General features: G+C 41.1%; 1 protein-coding gene across 2 annotated transcripts in view; it reads left to right on the forward strand.

The window, feature by feature from the left end:
• The first annotated feature begins 1,081 nt into the window (after nucleotides 1-1,081).
• LOC111657043 (kinesin-1 heavy chain-like) overlaps nucleotides 1,082-18,379 on the forward strand; it is a 20,508-nt gene continuing 3,210 nt past the window's right edge. Inside the window, exons 1-22 of one of the 2 annotated variants that reach the window (XM_023409013.2) lie at nucleotides 1,082-1,552; nucleotides 5,492-5,579; nucleotides 5,677-5,750; nucleotides 5,859-5,963; nucleotides 6,050-6,098; nucleotides 6,194-6,249; nucleotides 6,644-6,731; nucleotides 8,157-8,281; nucleotides 9,268-9,372; nucleotides 9,607-9,752; nucleotides 11,068-11,216; nucleotides 11,677-11,876; nucleotides 12,651-12,719; nucleotides 13,028-13,234; nucleotides 13,347-13,490; nucleotides 15,194-15,382; nucleotides 15,600-15,717; nucleotides 16,254-16,309; nucleotides 16,400-16,509; nucleotides 16,588-16,689; nucleotides 16,811-16,871; nucleotides 17,940-18,011. In XM_023409013.2, coding sequence (XP_023264781.1) covers nucleotides 1,427-1,552; nucleotides 5,492-5,579; nucleotides 5,677-5,750; nucleotides 5,859-5,963; nucleotides 6,050-6,098; nucleotides 6,194-6,249; nucleotides 6,644-6,731; nucleotides 8,157-8,281; nucleotides 9,268-9,372; nucleotides 9,607-9,752; nucleotides 11,068-11,216; nucleotides 11,677-11,876; nucleotides 12,651-12,719; nucleotides 13,028-13,234; nucleotides 13,347-13,490; nucleotides 15,194-15,382; nucleotides 15,600-15,717; nucleotides 16,254-16,309; nucleotides 16,400-16,509; nucleotides 16,588-16,689; nucleotides 16,811-16,871; nucleotides 17,940-18,011 — 2,439 coding nt within the window. In that variant the 5' untranslated portion in view covers nucleotides 1,082-1,426. The remainder of the gene's footprint in view (nucleotides 1,553-5,491; nucleotides 5,580-5,676; nucleotides 5,751-5,858; nucleotides 5,964-6,049; nucleotides 6,099-6,193; nucleotides 6,250-6,643; nucleotides 6,732-8,156; nucleotides 8,282-9,267; nucleotides 9,373-9,606; nucleotides 9,753-11,067; nucleotides 11,217-11,676; nucleotides 11,877-12,650; nucleotides 12,720-13,027; nucleotides 13,235-13,346; nucleotides 13,491-15,193; nucleotides 15,383-15,599; nucleotides 15,718-16,253; nucleotides 16,310-16,399; nucleotides 16,510-16,587; nucleotides 16,690-16,810; nucleotides 16,872-17,939; nucleotides 18,012-18,379) is intronic. The other variant, XM_023409014.2, reaches the window with a different exon arrangement.

Raw genomic sequence — 18,379 nt, forward strand, 5'->3', positions numbered from 1 at the left:
TTAGTTTTATATTCACTGAAACCTTTTTACAGGTCATAGCTGATGTTCAGACATCTAACTGGTGTTGAAATGATATCGTATGGTGTCACCACTGCAGTACAGTAGTACAGGAGAACTGGACTGTGGACAGTAAAGCTTGTTCACTCATGTTCCACAGAAAATACTGTTCCTCACAGACTCCATGCTCCGGAGTGTTTTATCATTCAGCCTATTGTTGTTGTTTGATGCTCTTACATTTCTAATCAGAATTTCTCAGAGCCGTAGGCCTCCATCCACACACTGTATCTCTCTAAATCCATTCTTGGCAGCAGCGATGATCAGGACCAACAGCCGCACCACGTTGCAACCTCTGCACCTTCTGCCTGTCTTCAAGACCCTGCAGCTCGTTTTCTAATAAAATGTGTGTTTCATTTTCATGACATGACAACTTTCAGAGGCAGCTACACACAGAGATGTCACGAAAAAGATGTCATTTATATTTTCCTCTGCGTTGTTGGTTTTTGTGACCAAAGAAAAAAAAACCCCATGATGTTTCAGTGCTCTACTATAGATTTATGTTTTAGTGCAGGAGAAAGTTTCTGAAACAGTGCAACTGTCAACAGCCTGTATGTCGTCTGACAAATGGCAGGTGAGACTCTCGTGTGTTTTGTACCCGACGGGTCCAATGATTCAGATTGAACGAATCACTTTAAATAATCTGAAGAACACATATTCAGTCTTTCCTCCTCCAATACTTGATTCACAGACTAATGAAACACTTCACGGAGGAAACTACAGGTAAAAACAGAATCTGTTACTGTTAAAGCTGCTATTAAATCTGTCGCTCAACCTTGACCTCTGACCTCTCCAGACAGGACAAGCAGGAAGAGCTTTGCCTACACTTATCAACAGTTTCTCTGGTTCTGAAAACTCTTGTGTGACTATTCGACTATTCCGTTCACATCACATGCACTTTGACTGTTCTTTAGTCCCGCCCTCTCACAGCTTTAACGAAACAGAGATATTTTTTTCTTAGAAACTCATGATTTTTTAAAGTTCTGCATCGTTTCTTATTTCGTCAGTAGCTGAACGTGGGTTTGCATCTGCATTACAGTGCATTGGTTTTCAAGAAACTCACGGGGAATTTATGTAAAAAATGCAAATTTGTAGCATCTTTTTAATAGTATTATTTTGAACTTTATTTGGAAGCCTCACGTTTGATTGTGCTTCCCTTTACACAGGAAGTCTGATTACTAACATTTTAGTGGAGATGTTTACCTGCTAATTTGATGGTGTGAATATTTTCTTGAGGACTAGCAGCTGTGCGCCGTCTCTGTTAGGGGCGCGGCCTCCCTGTGGCTCCCTGTGGCTCCCTGCTGGTTTAGTGTGGGTGTGTGTGTGGCTGTAAAGGGAGGACGGAGCGCTCCATCCGAACACAGCGGCGGAGATGGCGGACCCGGCGCCGACTACGATCAAGGTGGTGTGCCGTTTCAGGCCTCTAAACAGCTCGGAACTGGCGCGGGGAGACCAGTACATCCCGAAGTTTAAGGGGGAGGACTGTGTGCTGATGGCGGTGAGTGTGTTGCACCTTTCACCAACTGGGATCAGAGGATAAACTGAACTCAGCGCCTCACTCACAAAGTCACTATTGCAGAGAATAATCAATAAATGTGTATCTGTATGAATTATGATGTGAATATACAGGATGTTGTTGTCTGGCTTCAAACTGCTTCTTTTGAAGACAACTCATTTAAACAAAAAGTTTAAATGTCACTGTTTGAACCCGCGGGTAAATACGTGGAACACAGCACCAAACTTCATGCAAAATTCTGACAAGTTAATGTGACTTTACTGATCAACAAAAACCCACAACAAATAAGGTTCAACACATTTTCTGAACCACCAGGAATCACTTGAACTGCAAAGAAAGTATCGAGTGATGACACCATCAGCTCCTCTCCTGTGTTCCTCCAGCTTCCTACAACGTTTATTCATATTACACTGTATTTGAGAACTCGTGTGCCTTCATTGAGGTGTAGCTCAAGGTTTTGAGATTTTCCAGGGGGATGGTAAAGCCGTGCGTAACGGAGCTCTCCTGGATGTCTTTTGCGCTTTTACGCACGAAGTTCTCCTGAGCGTTGGCAGCGGTTTGGTGCCAGGTTTAAGCTACTCAAGTCTCTCCTTGACAGCCTCATGGTTACTGTAAACTGAATGCTAGCCTTATCATGCTAATGTATTTGCATGATGTTACAATTTTGCTAGCATGGTAATACTGTGAGGCAGATTGAGCAGCTGGCATAGCACTTAAACTAGGGCCCTATACATACATGTGCAGTTTCAGTCTCCCTCTTTTAATACATGTGTTTTACACCTATACAAATAGTGTAGTGTAGTGGTTGTTAGGCTAATCAATGTCATTTCAGCCAGTCTGCACAACCTGAAATCTCAGCATGTTTCAGCTCTTTTTTCTCAACATACTGTAACTGCTGTGTGAAGCTTTCACTCTGAGGTTTTACAACAGTACAGAATATTAAAGTCTTCATTATACCCTTTTTCTATATATAAGACAAAGAGCACTCTGACTCTTGCACTGAGACTGAATCACTGTTTCACTGTATTTCATAATAGAAGACAACTGAATAAGACTTCACTGGAAACACAAATCATTTTCAGAATTAAGGTGAATTAGTTTCCAACAAGTGCAAGTCCATTCTGCTGCATCATAGAGGTAAAACGTGAAGGCACACCCACATATAAAAAATGGTGGCCCTGGTATTAAAACTGAATTAGATCAGATCAGAGAGCAATGTTAAGTAATAGCTTAATCTAAGTTTACATACGTCTTATGTGCTGAAGGTTTGTTTGTCTGTGAACACAGTTAAACAGTGAGCTGACCTTATAAGACTTTTAAAAGATAAAGTCTGTAAAACTATATATTCAGCCTACATAGTTTGTTTGTACAAGGGGAAACTGTGCTGCAATATTTTGGCACAAAACTAATATTTTGTCTGTGAATATTATATTATTATTATAATATTATATATTTCAGTATCATCATATTTGTGACTTGTCAAATATAATGTATGTCTTTTTCTTTTTTTTTGGTTAGCCATTTTTACTCTGAAGTTTATGGAGGCTAGCTCAGCTTGTTTGATACAACATGTGGCAGGTTGGTGACTGTTATGGCTTGTAGCATCAGATTAATTAATGGAATATATCACTCCCTTCAAACTATAACCCCTGATGATCATGAGCATTTAAAATGAAAAGAATGAAAGGCTGCTTTGTTTAAAGGCGCTGATCCAGAGTCACAGGCCTGCTCATAACCAGTTGTCTCACGAGGAGAAATGTGAATACAATAATATAACTATATTTTTCTTTTAAATCCCCCTCATGATAATATTGTGTATCGTGATATTTGGGCTGGACTGTATTGAGATATAAATATTTGGATATCGCCCAAGCCTAACTCTACCCATCTCAACCCAGTGCCATGAAGTAACCTATTAACAAGAGTGTCCAGCAATAACAGACTGACTGGTTTATCTCACACTACCAGTGAGCTGCAGATCACTGCTGCTGAGTCAGTGGCATCAACATGTTGCCGGTGTGGCAGGCAGCAGTGGTCTGGTGATTTGTTGCTTTGAGATAAATTCTGTGATAAATGGAAGATAATGGTGCTTTAGGGAGTTTAATTTGCTGTACAGCTTTTGTATCTCGTCTCTTATTTTGGTAACTACAGTATAAGGATTTATTCTACTGGGCAGTCATAAGAGCACTGCACCGATATGATGACCCAGTTATGAATGATCGGCCTAACAATCACAGTCTGTACCTGTGTTTGTGTTCCGTGTCATTGACCGGCATTTAAATCCCTTTGGCTCAAGTCCATGTAGCTGCATGTGAAGGACTTGTATGACATCATCCTCTATGACAGACTTCTTCCTGTTGTTCTGTTGTGTGTAGCACATTGTAATAAAACACACGTGTCAATGCTTATTTCAGTTGGAGCTGTGTTTCCCCTGACATCTCATATATCTCCTAAAAAGGAACAATTGACTCGTCTGTTCCCCCATATGACATGTGTTATCGTCTCGGTTTGCCTTTTTCCGACACACTAATTTTACTCTTGTGTGTTTCCTTTTTGATTTCATGTGTTCCCTTTGTTTGAACAAACATGTGCAAACTGTGTTGAGCTGTGCCCTGGACAGTGTTGTGTCAGTCAGCAGCTGAGATGTGTTTGATTGAACAGTTTAAGCATAATCTTATGGCGTCTTCACAACATGTGTGTTGTGTCATACTGAAGGAGCTGTCTGAAGTGTTTTGTGATGGTTTCGTCAGCAGGCCGTTTGCTTTTTAGATTCATGAAGACATTTTTTGTTGTGTTTGCTCTGTTCTCGAGGACTTTGGATTTAAAATCAAACTTTAATTTGAAGATGCTTATTTCAAACTCTTTTTGGGACAAATGCTTGAAACAGTTTTGGCCTAGAAATCCATGTGCACAGGACGCTGAACATTCAAATAAACCGTGTGCACGGTTTATTGAAGACACTGGGAATATGCATCTGACTTTAGAAATAAAAGCAGGGAATTATAATTCTGTGATTATAGTTTTTGTCGGGGACCGAGCTGATAGACCAGAGAGACACAGGTCATTTTTGGAAAAATAATGTCCAATTTTTATTTACAAAAAGGTAAAAGTACTTCAAACCATAATTCTGGGCCCATAAAAGAAGTCGACACAACAGACCTAAACTCACAACCAGGAACCCCAGGAACCCCAGGAACTGGTAACTCAAAGAAAACTGAATTAACGTCATGACAAAGAACTTAACTTTAAGAAATGAATACAGTGAAATTGACAAAGAAAGTTAACTCAGTGTGTGCATCAAACCAAAACCTGTGTATTTCTCTCTCTGTATATGTGAATTTTGAGTGTCGTGCTAAAGAAAGAAAGACTTGAAGTAAATGAACAAATGAAGAGTTACCAACACTCCCTGATTGCTACTGTGTGTAATAATTATAATATTAGATTTGCTGTAGTTACTGTAATGCAATGTAAAGTTAGCTAAACTGCAGCCCCTGTGCCTACCAAAAAAATACATACAGTATCACAAGTAGAGGAGGGTCATACACAGCAATGGCTGCTGAAATAGCTAATGTGAGCTAACATTAGCCACAGTAAGCTGCTGGTCAAAATGTCTCGGTGTATTGAACTGAACAAGGCTGCATTTTATTGCCAATGAATTCAGCTTTTGTAAGACGTCATTTCTTCTTTTAAAGTTTCATGATAAGCCAGACCCCCCCCCCCCACACACACACACACCTCTCTTATTCTGAAGGTCAGAGGTTCATATAGGACGTCCTGTTGTTCAACCACAACTGAATCTCCTGGTAACATGCAGAAGAGTTAATTGGGCCTTTTCTTTGCTGTGTGGCAGTATGGAACTTCTTTACGATCAGTGCCTCCTCCTCCTCCTCTTCTTCTTCTTCTTCTTCTTCTTCTTCGCAGGGTAAACCGTACTACTTCGACCGTGTATTCCAGTCCAACACAACTCAGGTGCAGTTCTACAATGCTGTGGCTCAGCAGATTGTCAAAGGTGAGCTGTGCAGCAGAATCCAGACAAAGACTCACACACTAAAACCCCGGGCGCACCTGCCCAAGCCTCAATACTATCTTTGTGTTGCTGTATACAGATGTTCTGGAGGGATACAACGGGACGATATTTGCCTATGGGCAGACGTCCTCTGGCAAAACACACACAATGGAGGTAATGTAATTCTGTTGTATTTTCCACTGTAAAAAAAAACAAAAAACTACAGTGCTTGAGATTCTGTGCTGTTTTATTTATACTATTTTTCTTAATTGTCTCCTGAAGGGGAAACTCCATGATGAAGATATGATGGGAATCATTCCCCGAATTGTTCAAGACATCTTCAACTACATTTACTCCATGGATGAGAACCTGGAGTTTCATATCAAAGTATGTTTCCTGTCTTATTCTGGCACTCGGATGCTTTTAAATGGCATTATGTTGGTAAAGTCTCATCCGGGGCTTCTGCTTCACAGGTTTCATACTTTGAAATTTATTTGGACAAAATCAGGGACCTGTTGGATGGTATGCGACTCTCTTCTGTGGCTGGTTATTAATCAGACTCTGATACAAACGTGTTTCATTCAGACACGATCTTTACTTTTCCTTTTCCTCCACAGTTACGAAGACCAACCTTTCTGTACATGAGGATAAAAACAGGGTGCCCTTTGTGAAGGTGAGACATGTGGAGATTTCATTTTATGATAAGATGGTTTATTTTTAGGTTGTTTCTGTTCCATAATCCCACAGTCACAAGCTTGTCCCAGCTGCTTGTAATGCATTAGCTACGAATGGTATGAAAGATCAGAACAACAATTCAACTATAATCTACAGGATTAATGAAGGTACACTGTATGTTCTTAGTGCAATTGTTGCAATTCATGTTGAATAAAATGTATATTTTTAATCTTTCATATTGTATTCAGCTACAGGTTTTTATATAATGAGATTTGGGAATGAAGAGAGAGTATGTCATGGCCTGCTCTGCTGATAATTGTTTCTCTGTGAAGTCGTCCTGCTGCTGGGGCTGTTGAACACAGCGTCTCCTTGTGATGTGTGTGTGTCCTCAGGGGTGTACTGAGCGTTTTGTGTGCAGTCCTCAGGAGGTCATGGACGCCATAGACGAAGGCAAAAACAACAGAAGCGTGGCTGTCACAAGTGAGTTCTCACACTGAGCGCCTCTCATGGGTTCAGTCTCACTGAGTCTCCTGACTGTGGCCAGACTCCCCATCAGCCAAAGAGAGATCTGTGCTCCACACAGAACCCAAGACGAAAGGAAACGGGGGTGAAATTAGGCCTGGTGCATAATACAGAGCTGTCAGGCCACTGGGATGTTTCCCAGTGTTTCCAGTTTCCCCTTTGATAATAACCATCAATAATTGATGAGCGGTCGGGAAAGTAAAAAGATGTTACCGCAAAGCAGTCATGTGAGTTTTATTTACCCTTGTTCAGAGAGAGAGAGAGAGAGAGACAGAGAGAGAGAGAGAGCACTGGAAAACTTCTGCCATTCACATAATGTTTAATTAACTTATTGACATGTCTATAGCCTACATCTGCTATGACTGTAATAATAATATGTAATGATAATAATTATCTTTATAGAGCACTTTTCAAAATCTGCTACAAAGTGCTTAACAAAAGCAGCAATTGAATAGAATCAATAAACTCAATAGATTTGAAAGAGAAACTAGCATCACCTCCTCATCACTCAGACTAGTTCCAGGTTACATCCCTGTTTATCCAGAGTCATATAAATATGAACCATTTGTGTGAAATTTTGTCATAATTGATGTGTAAAGTCTTGAGTAATGTTTTTTCTGAGGTCACCATGCCCTTGACCTTTGACCCCCAAAGTCTAATCAGTTTGTGCTTGACTCCAAGTGAATGTTTGTGCCAAATATGAAGCAAATCTGTCAAGGCATTATGAGATATCGTGTCCACGACCGGTCGGACAACTGGAAAACAACACGCCTCCGGCTCTGGTTGTCGTCGGTGCGGAGGCATAGAAAAACCGATGAAACAATTAAAACAATTATGTGTATAAAAACCAATACAGAGCAATTTTAGGAGAATTAAAAAACTTTGAGGGAAAGTAAAACCAGGGAAATAAGAGCAAGTTTCAGCCTAACAGACAGGTAGTCCACCTGTAGCCTCCACTTTCTCCTGTAATAACATTCAATCGCTAAAATGGTTGTAAAAAATAATTTAATGGCTCAGTCACTAATGTTTAGATTTTGTAATCTGATAACTTTCCAGATGAACGTAGTGGCCAAATAAATAACTAGTCTGGTACCCGTTACATCAACCAGTAGGGTTAGCCAACAACATTAACAGTCTGATGGTTTGTGTGACGGTGGCCTGGGATGGATTCATATTGATACACACTATATAATGTCCATAGATATTAATATAAAAGTGGATTTCTACTGGAAATATTCTTTATTCTGGCAGGTTGTAATTAACTGAAGAATAATTGTTACTGCACATTTGTTTTGCTCATTTTTATGACTAGCACAGTGGTTGATTGTGTTTCTGTGTTTGTGTGTTTGTGTGTTTGTGTGTGTGCGCATATGTGTGTCTCAGACATGAACGAGCACAGTTCCAGAAGTCACAGCATCTTCCTCATCAACATCAAGCAGGAAAACACTCAGACCGAGCAGAAACTCACTGGCAAACTTTACCTCGTCGATCTGGCTGGGAGTGAAAAAGTACCTCTCTCTTTCACACACACACACACACACACACACACACACACCCACCTCCTTCACAGTTTACTGTCTAGATATGAAGGACCCTTACAGTCTTTGCTTCAGTGCCTCTAGTGGCGCAGTGTGTTTGACTGTGCAGACTCCTGCTGTTGCTGCTTCCTGTCAGCAGGGGGCACTACAGTAATCTGTCCATCACTATAAGACATTAATAAGCTGAGGATAACACTAAGCTCCAGTAAAGCCATTAACATGCTTTTTATAACTTTCTCTCATTAATCTCCTCCTCTCTCCTGTTGTTGAATGATCATTCATCATCATCTTTGCTAGTTTGTTATTCACCTGTTTGGAGAATCACGAGCAGATTAGTTGTTCAGAAGAGTGATCCTGTTTTCGACATTATTACTGGGCTTGTAATGCCAGAGCGTGGGTTTCCTGAAATCATGCTTCATGAAGAGTAATCTCCATTCCAGTTAGAGAGAGAGAGAGAGAGAGAGAGAGAGCGAGAGAGAGAGAGAGAGTACTGGAAGGCAGCATCACATGTCGGGGCATCCTTAAGGGCCATTTTATTTTCTAACTCTAATATACCCGTCAATCAGCTGAAGGAGGACTTTGCTTTGCGCATTTCATTTAAGGTTGTGAGGCAGATCAGGGATCAGGGGGGTCGCTGAATCTTTCACAGTTGTCCATTTATGCTCCTGCGTGTCACAACCCGTCTTTTAAGCTTCTAAGGCTTGATGGAGGCAGTTTTTGCTCCCTGGTCAGAGAGGGGCCTATTAAGGATCTCTATATTAACAACCAGCAACAACAAGCCTTTAGGCATGGGCATGGGTGGGGGGGCACGACTGCCAGATGAAACATTTTCAGAAATAAAATACATTTAAAAAAAAAGAAGAGTGATCCTGTAATATATATAACAGTGTTTGTGATAGTGTGTTTCCAGCAGTGTTATGAGGGTTAACTCCCCTGTGTGTGTTTGTGTTTGAAAGGTGGGTAAGACTGGAGCAGAGGGCACAGTGCTGGACGAAGCCAAGATGATCAACAAGTCCCTGTCTTCACTGGGAATCGTCATCTCAGCTCTGGCAGAGGGCTCGGTGAGGCAATCCTCACCTCCAGGGTGGGGGTGTTCAGTTTTTAGAGATATTAGTCATAACTGTGCCCCATTTATTAATAAGGGCAGAGTTTCATGTATATATATTTAAAACTCTGATGAAAGTGTAATAAAAAATGATGCCACACTGTAACTGAAATATCGAAGGCTATTAATAAATGATCTCAGTAGAAATACTATGTCGACATAGTGGACTCTAATATAAGTCCTCTGTCAGTCTTATATTCCCTACAGAGACAGTAAGATGACCAGGATCCTGCAGGACTCCTTAGGAGGGAACTGTCGGACCACCATGGTCATCTGCTGCTCCCCCTCCGCTTACAATGATGCAGAGACCAAGACTACACTGCAGTTTGGACAAAGGTGCACACACACACACACACACACACACACACACACACACACACACACACTGTATATCAGACTACATGGAGATCATGGGAGTCATGTTTATGTGAGGTCACAGGCCGGGACTCGTCTGTGTAGAGGCAGAGGAAGGAATTCTGGTACAGCTCAACCTGAAGTGGTCAAAACTCTAGAAACAACAGTAACATAAAGAAAAAACTTTACAGAACATGTTTTCAGCTGGACGCCCTCATCTGGGCATCATAAAATACATTACAAGTAACATTTAAATTAGAAAAAATGTAAGAAAAACATAATAATGTTTTTAAGAGCGATTTAAAAGAGGCCGAAGAGCTTGTCGGTCTGATCTCCTCAGGGAAGTTGCTCCAAAGAGTGTGGCCCCGAACACAGAAGGCGCAGTCACCCTTAGTCCTCAGGTTGTGGCTGAGAACATATGGTGTCAGTAAGTCTGAACACTTGGCTCAGACACATATAAAGAGAGTTACAGTCGTCCTAATGAGAGGAGAGAAAAGCATGTATCCAGATTATTACTGGGTAAAATAGGGCTGATCGAGGGCTGAGTCTCCTGAGCTGTAAGAAACAAGACTGGACAGCTGTGTTCACATGCTTGTTCAGGCTGAGCAGGTTTTCAAAGATGAAGAAGATTTTTTCAGCTAAGGGCTATGCTGTGGGATTAAGGTAATAAACTATCAGAATTAAAACAAAAAATTGATAAGTGATGAATGGATGCACTTTTTCATTCAGTGCTTCATAAGTCACAATTGGTCATTAAACAGCAAGTCCCAGCCAGGTTCATCACTTTTTAGTTTCCCCCTGGTCACACTTCTGTTGTGCTGTGAGTATTTGCAGCATGTGTTGCCAAATGTTTTTGACAACACGTGTTTTCTTAGGTAGTTCCAGTTTAAGAGGGAGCTTAAAAAGTGTCTGACAGTTTTTTTAAGAGACATTTGCATGGTCGAAATGATCTCTTGACTTTTGTTTGTATACAAACTAAAGTGGATCCTTAAGCATTTGGGATGATTCAGGGTCCCATCTTAAAATGTGTTTAAAATGTTTCTTGAAGACAGACAGATACGTGTCAATAATTGAAATTAAAAATAGATTTGAGAATATGGTCTTTGTGATAAATAAGAAATGATTCACAAATTTACAAATTTGACTGAAATTATATCGTCCGATGATGATGTCATAATGAGGACAAACAGAGTGAACCCACACCCCGTCAGTTTGCCCCTGCAGTGAAACCAAAGTGAAAGTGGGCTGTTGATATGCAGAAGAGGTTTGTCTTTGTCTCACCTCTCCGTCTCACCAGGGCAAAGACCATCAAGAACAATGTGAGCCTGAATGTGGAGCTGACCGCAGAGCAGTGGAAGAGCAAGTGGGAGAAAGAGAAGGAGAAGAACAAGACTCTGAAGAACACTGTCACCTGGCTGGAGACCGAGCTGAACCGCTGGAGGGGCGGTGAGGACCACGCACTCCAGTACACATGTGGAAAAATGTCTTCATCCTGATACTTACTGAGATTTTGGGTGTATTTTAAGAATAATTGAGGATAATGTAGCTCCTTATTTATAGCACATATTTGCTATAAATTGCTAAAATGCCCCAGCCTTTCCTCTTACTGTGCTTTTTAAGAACCAACAGGACCCTTCAAACCAAGGCAGCAAAATGTGGGAATATGGGCTAGGAATCTTCCATAATGTAAATAAAATGGGTAAAACTTTGCTTTATAATGGTTTGGATCAGTTGAAAAAAAGGAAAGAAATACTCGCCACAGTATTCTTGTCTTAGTTTGTTAGAGCTCAATCAGACACTAGTCCCTGTTTGGGTTTGTAAAGGACGTGTTGAGAGAGACCATGACGCCTAGAGAGCTTATGATTTCCATTAACATGTTGACGTGACAACAAATGGTTAATCGCAGGAGAGAGTGTGCCGGTGGACGAACAGTTTGATAAAGAGAAGGCCAAAGCAGAGGTCCAGGCCCTGGACACTGCAACCAACAACGATAAGACGGCACCCACGCCTGCCCTCAGCACCCTGCCGGGGGTCAAACTCACCGACGCTGAGAAAGGGAAGTGCGAGGCAGAGATGGCCAAACTCTACAAACAGCTGGATGACAAGGTGAGGAAGCCGGTTACATTTCTTCACACATCTTACAGCCTCCTAGAAAAACCATTTTGCACATGCTGGTGTGAGCACAACAAGCTGTAGCAGTGTATAGACACACTGGGGTGTTGATGCCTTTAGCGTGTTTTGATTGGTCAGATCAGAACAGGTGACAGTAATTAATTACAGTGAGTCCAGCACAGTGACAGTGAGTCTTCTCCCAACACATCAGTACATGTCTCCAGGAATATTAAATGTGACTGAACAAAACAAACCTTATAAATCTCATCTAATAAAATCAAATCATTATTCACATGAAAACACAATGCTAGTAATGTATTAGTATGTTCTACATGAAACGCATTGATCCACTGAATGTGTTTTGCTTACTCAAGCTGTTATATAATATAAATATATAATAATTGAGCTGGTTTTCTATGGATAAATTCCTCTCTGAAAACTTCAGGTGTTTATGCCTTTAATGATCGTGACCAATAGAGATGAATAATACCTTTTCTGTTGTTGTTGTTAAACTGATGAAAATGAGAATAGAAATTATTGAATAAACAAAAAAAAAAGAAAAAAACAAGATTATCCTAAACGCCTGCTGTATTAATCAGATTAATAACAGTTAAATGTTAAAATATAATAATGTATAATAATACACACTACATTTTCATTCTCACTTGTAGTATTTCTCCCGGCCAGCAGAGGGCAGATTTCTGCTTTTGGTTGCAGTGAAAATAAATGAGTGATTTATTTCTCTCTTTCCCTCTCTCCTTCCTCCAGGACGAGGAGATCAACCAGCAGTCTCAGTTGGTGGAGAAGCTGAATGAACAGATGTTGGACCAGGAGGAGGTGACACACTCCCCCCCCCCATGCCCTCCCCCCATCCCCTCCCCTCGCCACTCTCCCACTGTGCCTCAGCTCTCCAGCCGTTCCTGTTAGCATAAGCCCAGTCTGACAGCTGATAGCAGACCATTAGTAGCTCTGCAGGAGAGGTCACTCGCCCTTAGCAAGCAGAGGAAAATTACCAGACTGAACACATGAGGTTTTTTTAGCTGCACAGAAATGCATGTTGTAGATGCTGTTATCATGAATTTCAGACTTACCTGCCATTTTATCTTTTCATCTTTTAACTAAAGTGAACACCATTTCATGTGTAGCTCTTAGCTTCCTCCCGCCGTGACCACGACACCCTGCAGAAGGAGCTAAACCGGCTGCTGGCAGAGAACGAAGCCTCTAAGGAGGAGGTGAAGGAGGTGCTGCAGGCCCTGGAGGAGCTGGCCGTCAACTACGATCAGAAGAGTCAGGAAGTTGAGATCAAATCGCAAGAGTTTGAGGCCCTCAGTGAGGAGCTGAACGAGAAATCGGTACTTTTTCTTTAGCTTCCACAGAATCCATTGGAAATGATGACACACTGATTACACACACAGGCACTTTGTAAGCTGTGTGCTTTTATGTTATAACCCCCTCCCCCACCAGAGCTCCTTGGCCTCCATTGACTCTGAACTGCAGAAACTGAAGGAGATGACAATCCACCAGAAGAAGAGGTTCACTGAGATGATGTCATCATTGCTAAAAGACCTGGCTGAGATAGGCATCGCCGTGGGAAGCAACGACATTAAGGTTACCAGTCTTGGTGATGACGACTGTTCAAAATTCAGAAATATACTGGAAACGTTGACATTTAGCAGAGGCTCAGTGGCTTGATTGATCTGTCAGACACCAGCCAAAGCAGTTAAAATGTCGGTGCATTGCCTTCGGTTTACTGTCTTTGTTATGCCTCTGCAGTGGCTGCAGTGGCTGTGGCCGGAGGCGTTATGTCTCAGGATGTCGGCCCATCCTCTCCATTCTCATGAACGTGATATCTCAGTAACACCTTGAGAGAACTTCATCAAATTAGGCAAATATGTTTATGTGGACTCAAGGCTGAACTGATTAGAATTTCTGGGTCAAAGGTCAAGGTCTTAGCGACCTCACAAAACACATTTTTGGCCATAAATATATAAAGAATATGAAATGAAGAATTCCTACACTAATTGTAACACAATTAACTCAAATGTCTATAAAATAAAATGATGAAGTGATGACATTTTATATCCAAAGGGTTTAGTTTATTTTTTTTTTGGTAAAATAACAAAACGAGTGACATGGAAGACATGGGGACCAAGAAAACATAAAAACATAACAGACATAAACAGACATAATCAATTGTTTAACTAGTTGCCAATTCATTTTCTATTGATTGATCCATTAATTTCAGCTCCAATTAGTCAGTTACTTCATTTAGTAATGCTGTGTCTTATAGACAATTCTGAGTCTATTATGGAAAAAAGCCCATCACAATATTTCCCAGAGCTCAAAGATCTTCAGGAGATTAATGTCCGACCAACAGACAAAGACCCAAAGATATTCAATTTCTAAAGTCGTGAAATCAAGAAAAGCAGCAAATTCTGACATCAGGAACTGGAGCCAGAGAATGTTCAACATTTTTACTAGATAAATGAGAAAACGCTGTCCCTTCACTTTCTGTCAATCAAGTAGTCGACTGAACGTTTTATGAAGTGTCTCCTTTCATCTGTTACTAAACCCTTCAGCTGGGGGCTGTTATGAACACAGGTCAAGCCCAGCTGAGTGAACTGACACATGTTTGACAACAGTTTAATGTTGCAGAGTTTCAGGTGTATCACCAGCTGTATGGTTTTCGAGAGCGTTAGAATCATGGCCGATCTATTTTAAACTCCACGCCTCACTAGAAGAGGCCGATAGGTGAAGCATCTCTTGTGAAAACGTACAGTACAGGTTTTGTAGATGGCAGTTATCGTACAGCACCGAGGCTCTAAGTGGGAATTTAACCCCCCCCCCAACATCAGAGCTGCTCTCTGCTCATAAGAGTGTTGGTCCTTCACTGACTCTTCTGTTTGTTATTGCTATTTTTGCACACTGCACTTCTCAGAGGTAAGCAGTCAGCCAAGATGTGTCGCCAGTAGAGCTGAAACGATTAGTGAATTAATCAATCAAACCATCAATACAAAATTAATCAGCAATCAGTTTTCAAGCAAAACTGTCTTTCAAACATTATCTGGTTTCTATCATGTAAAGATTTTCTGGACTGATAGTTGTCAATTGACAATGATCAGGTGAACAATTGTCAATAACAGTCCATTTGAGACAGAGTTCTGGGAGAGCTGCAGAGCTGCATTTTACAGACTTACAATCATTGGCCGTGATGCAAAGCAGATGTTCATATGAAAGATGTTACAGTTGCTACAGTGACAAAAGTACAACTTCTGGGGCCTTTACAAGTTAGTTTTTTTCTGACCCCTCAGCAACAGGAGAGCACCGGTCTCATTGATGAAGAGTTCACTGTGGCGCGTCTCTACATCAGCAAGATGAAGTCGGAGGTGAAGACGATGGTGAAGCGCAGCAAACTGCTGGAGAGCTCCAAGGCCGAGAACACCCAGAAGATGGAGGAGACGGAGAGCGAGCTGACTGCCTGCCAGCTCCGTATCTCCCAGGTAACTGCTGCTCACTGCCACCTCTGCTAATGTGGATACTGTCACCATGGTGACAAATGCGGCCTCTCACTAAAATGCCACATCGTGTGGTTATCAATGAAAGAGCAGCTTAACAAGATGATGGGTTTTCTGCGGGTGATGGAGTTTGTGGGTCTTAATGACACGTGACACTTTCTGATCATTTTCACGTCTTTCTCTTTCACCTGCCGGTGTCCAGTATGAAGCGAAAATCAAGTCACTGACGGACTGCCTGCAGAACGTGGAGCAGAAGAAGAGACAGCTGGAGGAAAATGTGGACTGTCTCAATGAGGAAATCGTCAGGATCAGAGCCCAAGGTGAGCACAAGTCACTTTGCTGCTGTGGCATGTAGTTGCTACATTTATACAAGTATTGTACAACTTACTTGTGTATTTCCATGTGGTGCAACTTTCTCTTTCAATTTAGAAGGAAATGTCGCAAAGTTTTAAAGCTATAGTTTCTTTTCAGATCTTCGATTTTTTCCATACTAAACACATGTTACATTCAGATAATATGATGCATTGTTAGATATTTAATATATATATATATATATATATATATATATAGCATTATCAGCACACATGTTCGTTTGACGTGGCACCACCTAGACAGGGCCACAGCCACTGAGGGCACTCAGGACATACTGTATCTTCTGGCATAATCTGTACTGTAGGAAGTATATAAGTACATTTTCCTGTTAATATTGCTGTACTTTCTGGACTTTTACTTGTAAATGAGTATTGCTGCAATGTGGTCTTTTTCTACCACTGCTCTGCTTTTGTAACAAAGGCCTGTAATCTGCCATTAAGATAATGAACCGGCATTGTGTTTATAATTGTCTGTCTCCTTCCAGAGAAAGTTAACACCATGGAGAAGGAGAATGAGATCCAGTCGGCCAATGAAGTCAAGGTACGCCTAAGCCGTCCCGTCAGCTCTGAACATGCCTCAAAACAAAAGGAACTTGAATGTGTGATCAGCTGTTTGCTTGTGTTTCTTCAGGACGCTGTGGAGAAGCAGATCCAGTCTCACAGGGAGGCCCATCAGAGGCAGATCGGCAACCTGAGAGACGAGCTGGATACCAAGGAGAAACTCATCACGGAGCTGCAGGAGTAAGACACCGCCATCACCAAACACTTCTCTCTCTGAATGTGACTAAGTGACTGATGGTGTTTCTGACATCTGTGCAGCCTGAACCAGAAGGTCATGCTGGAGCAGGAGAGGCTGAGGGTGGAGCACGAGAAGCTCAAAGCTGCTGACCAGGACAAGAGCCGCCAGATTCTAGACCTCACGTAATGCCTCCACCTTTTGTGTTTTCTCTTCACACTCAGCCTGTTTCACTTTTTATATACAGTATATATATATATATATATATATATATACATTATGTGACATCCATTTCACATTCTGCAGGGCACTGCAGGACAGACAGGAGCAGGCCAGACAGGACCTGAAGGGACTTGAAGAGACTGTGGTCAGTTATTGGCATCTTCATTTTAGATCTGTGTTCGATTAAAGGGATCAGCCAAATTCAGCCAAATGACAAAAAAGAACATTTGGGTTTTTTATTTTATTTTAAATACAATGTAAACGAATGGGATTTAATTTAATTTGAGTTTTTTTAGTTTTAGAATCAACAAAGTGACATTTCAAAACTTCAGCTGCAACATCTTGATCCACAACCACTGTCCTCTACTTTCACTTTTCAATGACCAGAGCACCAGCAAAGACAGTACAAAGAGTGTGTTAAGATGTTCTTTTAATTATATATATATAATGTGTATATATATATATATATATATATACACATTATATATCCTCCTTTTTAATATCCTAGTTTTTGTTTCACACACACTTCCGAAACCAAACCTTTGCCCTTGATTAAACAGTTAAGTGTTTAGTTCCTGTACACTAACTGTAAAAACACTATGCTACAAAGATTAATATATACTGTGTACTGTTAGTATGTAATATATATTTAAGTTATCAACAATGTCAGATCAGTTAATGACCAACAACTGTGTACACTGGCTATTTCTGGTAAGATAGGTGTCTTAGTCATTACCGTACGGGACCTCAATCAGAAACGAGTCCACACCTTCAAAAAAAACAAAAAAAACTATCTAGAGATTTCACAAGCAGATAACTTTTATAGATATTTACCTGTACTGTTTTAGCAAGTTGAACAGTCAATTGTAAAACTGTTCTATAATGACTCTACTATAATGATTCTATAATGATAATAACTGCAAATTATCACAGGAAATGTGGACGTGAGATTTCATTCTGTACCAACATCCTGCAGTTGGGGAACTGAATCTGTCTTTCTATAAAATGATGAGCAATAGGGAATGTAATATCATGTCATCTGGTGGCTAAATTATGTTCTGAGATTCTTGTTCTTAATTTTGTCCGTGGAGCTGTGAATGAAATTCCAGTCACCACCATTGTTTTGTGTTGGAGTCGGAGATCTCAGAAGATGATTTCTCAAAAAACCTGGACCTTGTTTTTTCCTGAGCTGAGTGTCCTCACCTCCACACAGGCCCGGGAGCTGCAGACACTCCACAACCTGAGGAGGCTTTTCGTCCAAGACTTGTCCTCTAGAGTCAAAAAGGTAAAATGTCCTCTCAGTATCAGCATCCTGTATCCTCCTTTTCACCATGGTACATTATCACTGCAATCGTCCTCCTGTTATCAGGTTGTGTATGTGATTTAATTTCCTCTCTGGTATGATATCACATGAGCTCTGGTCGCCCCCAAACGCAGCATTTACCTGGAATGAGATGAACAAACCCACATTTCGCTCATGCACCGACCGCACTCCATTTAATTTGCACCATGATGAAATTTTAATGAATCCAGGGAACACAACAGAAAGTGTCTGCAGTAAGTAGGCCATCTGATTCTTCAAAGGTAGCAGCTGTAAATTAGGGACCCGGGCCCTCGGAGTGGCGCTCGCATCCTGCCCTCAGGCTGGGGGTG

The sequence above is a fragment of the Seriola lalandi genome, unplaced genomic scaffold, assembly GCF_002814215.2.
Source record: "Seriola lalandi dorsalis isolate HSWRI2012SDOR001 ecotype SW California unplaced genomic scaffold, Sedor1 jcf7180002054378, whole genome shotgun sequence".
NCBI lineage: Eukaryota > Metazoa > Chordata > Actinopteri > Carangiformes > Carangidae > Seriola > Seriola lalandi.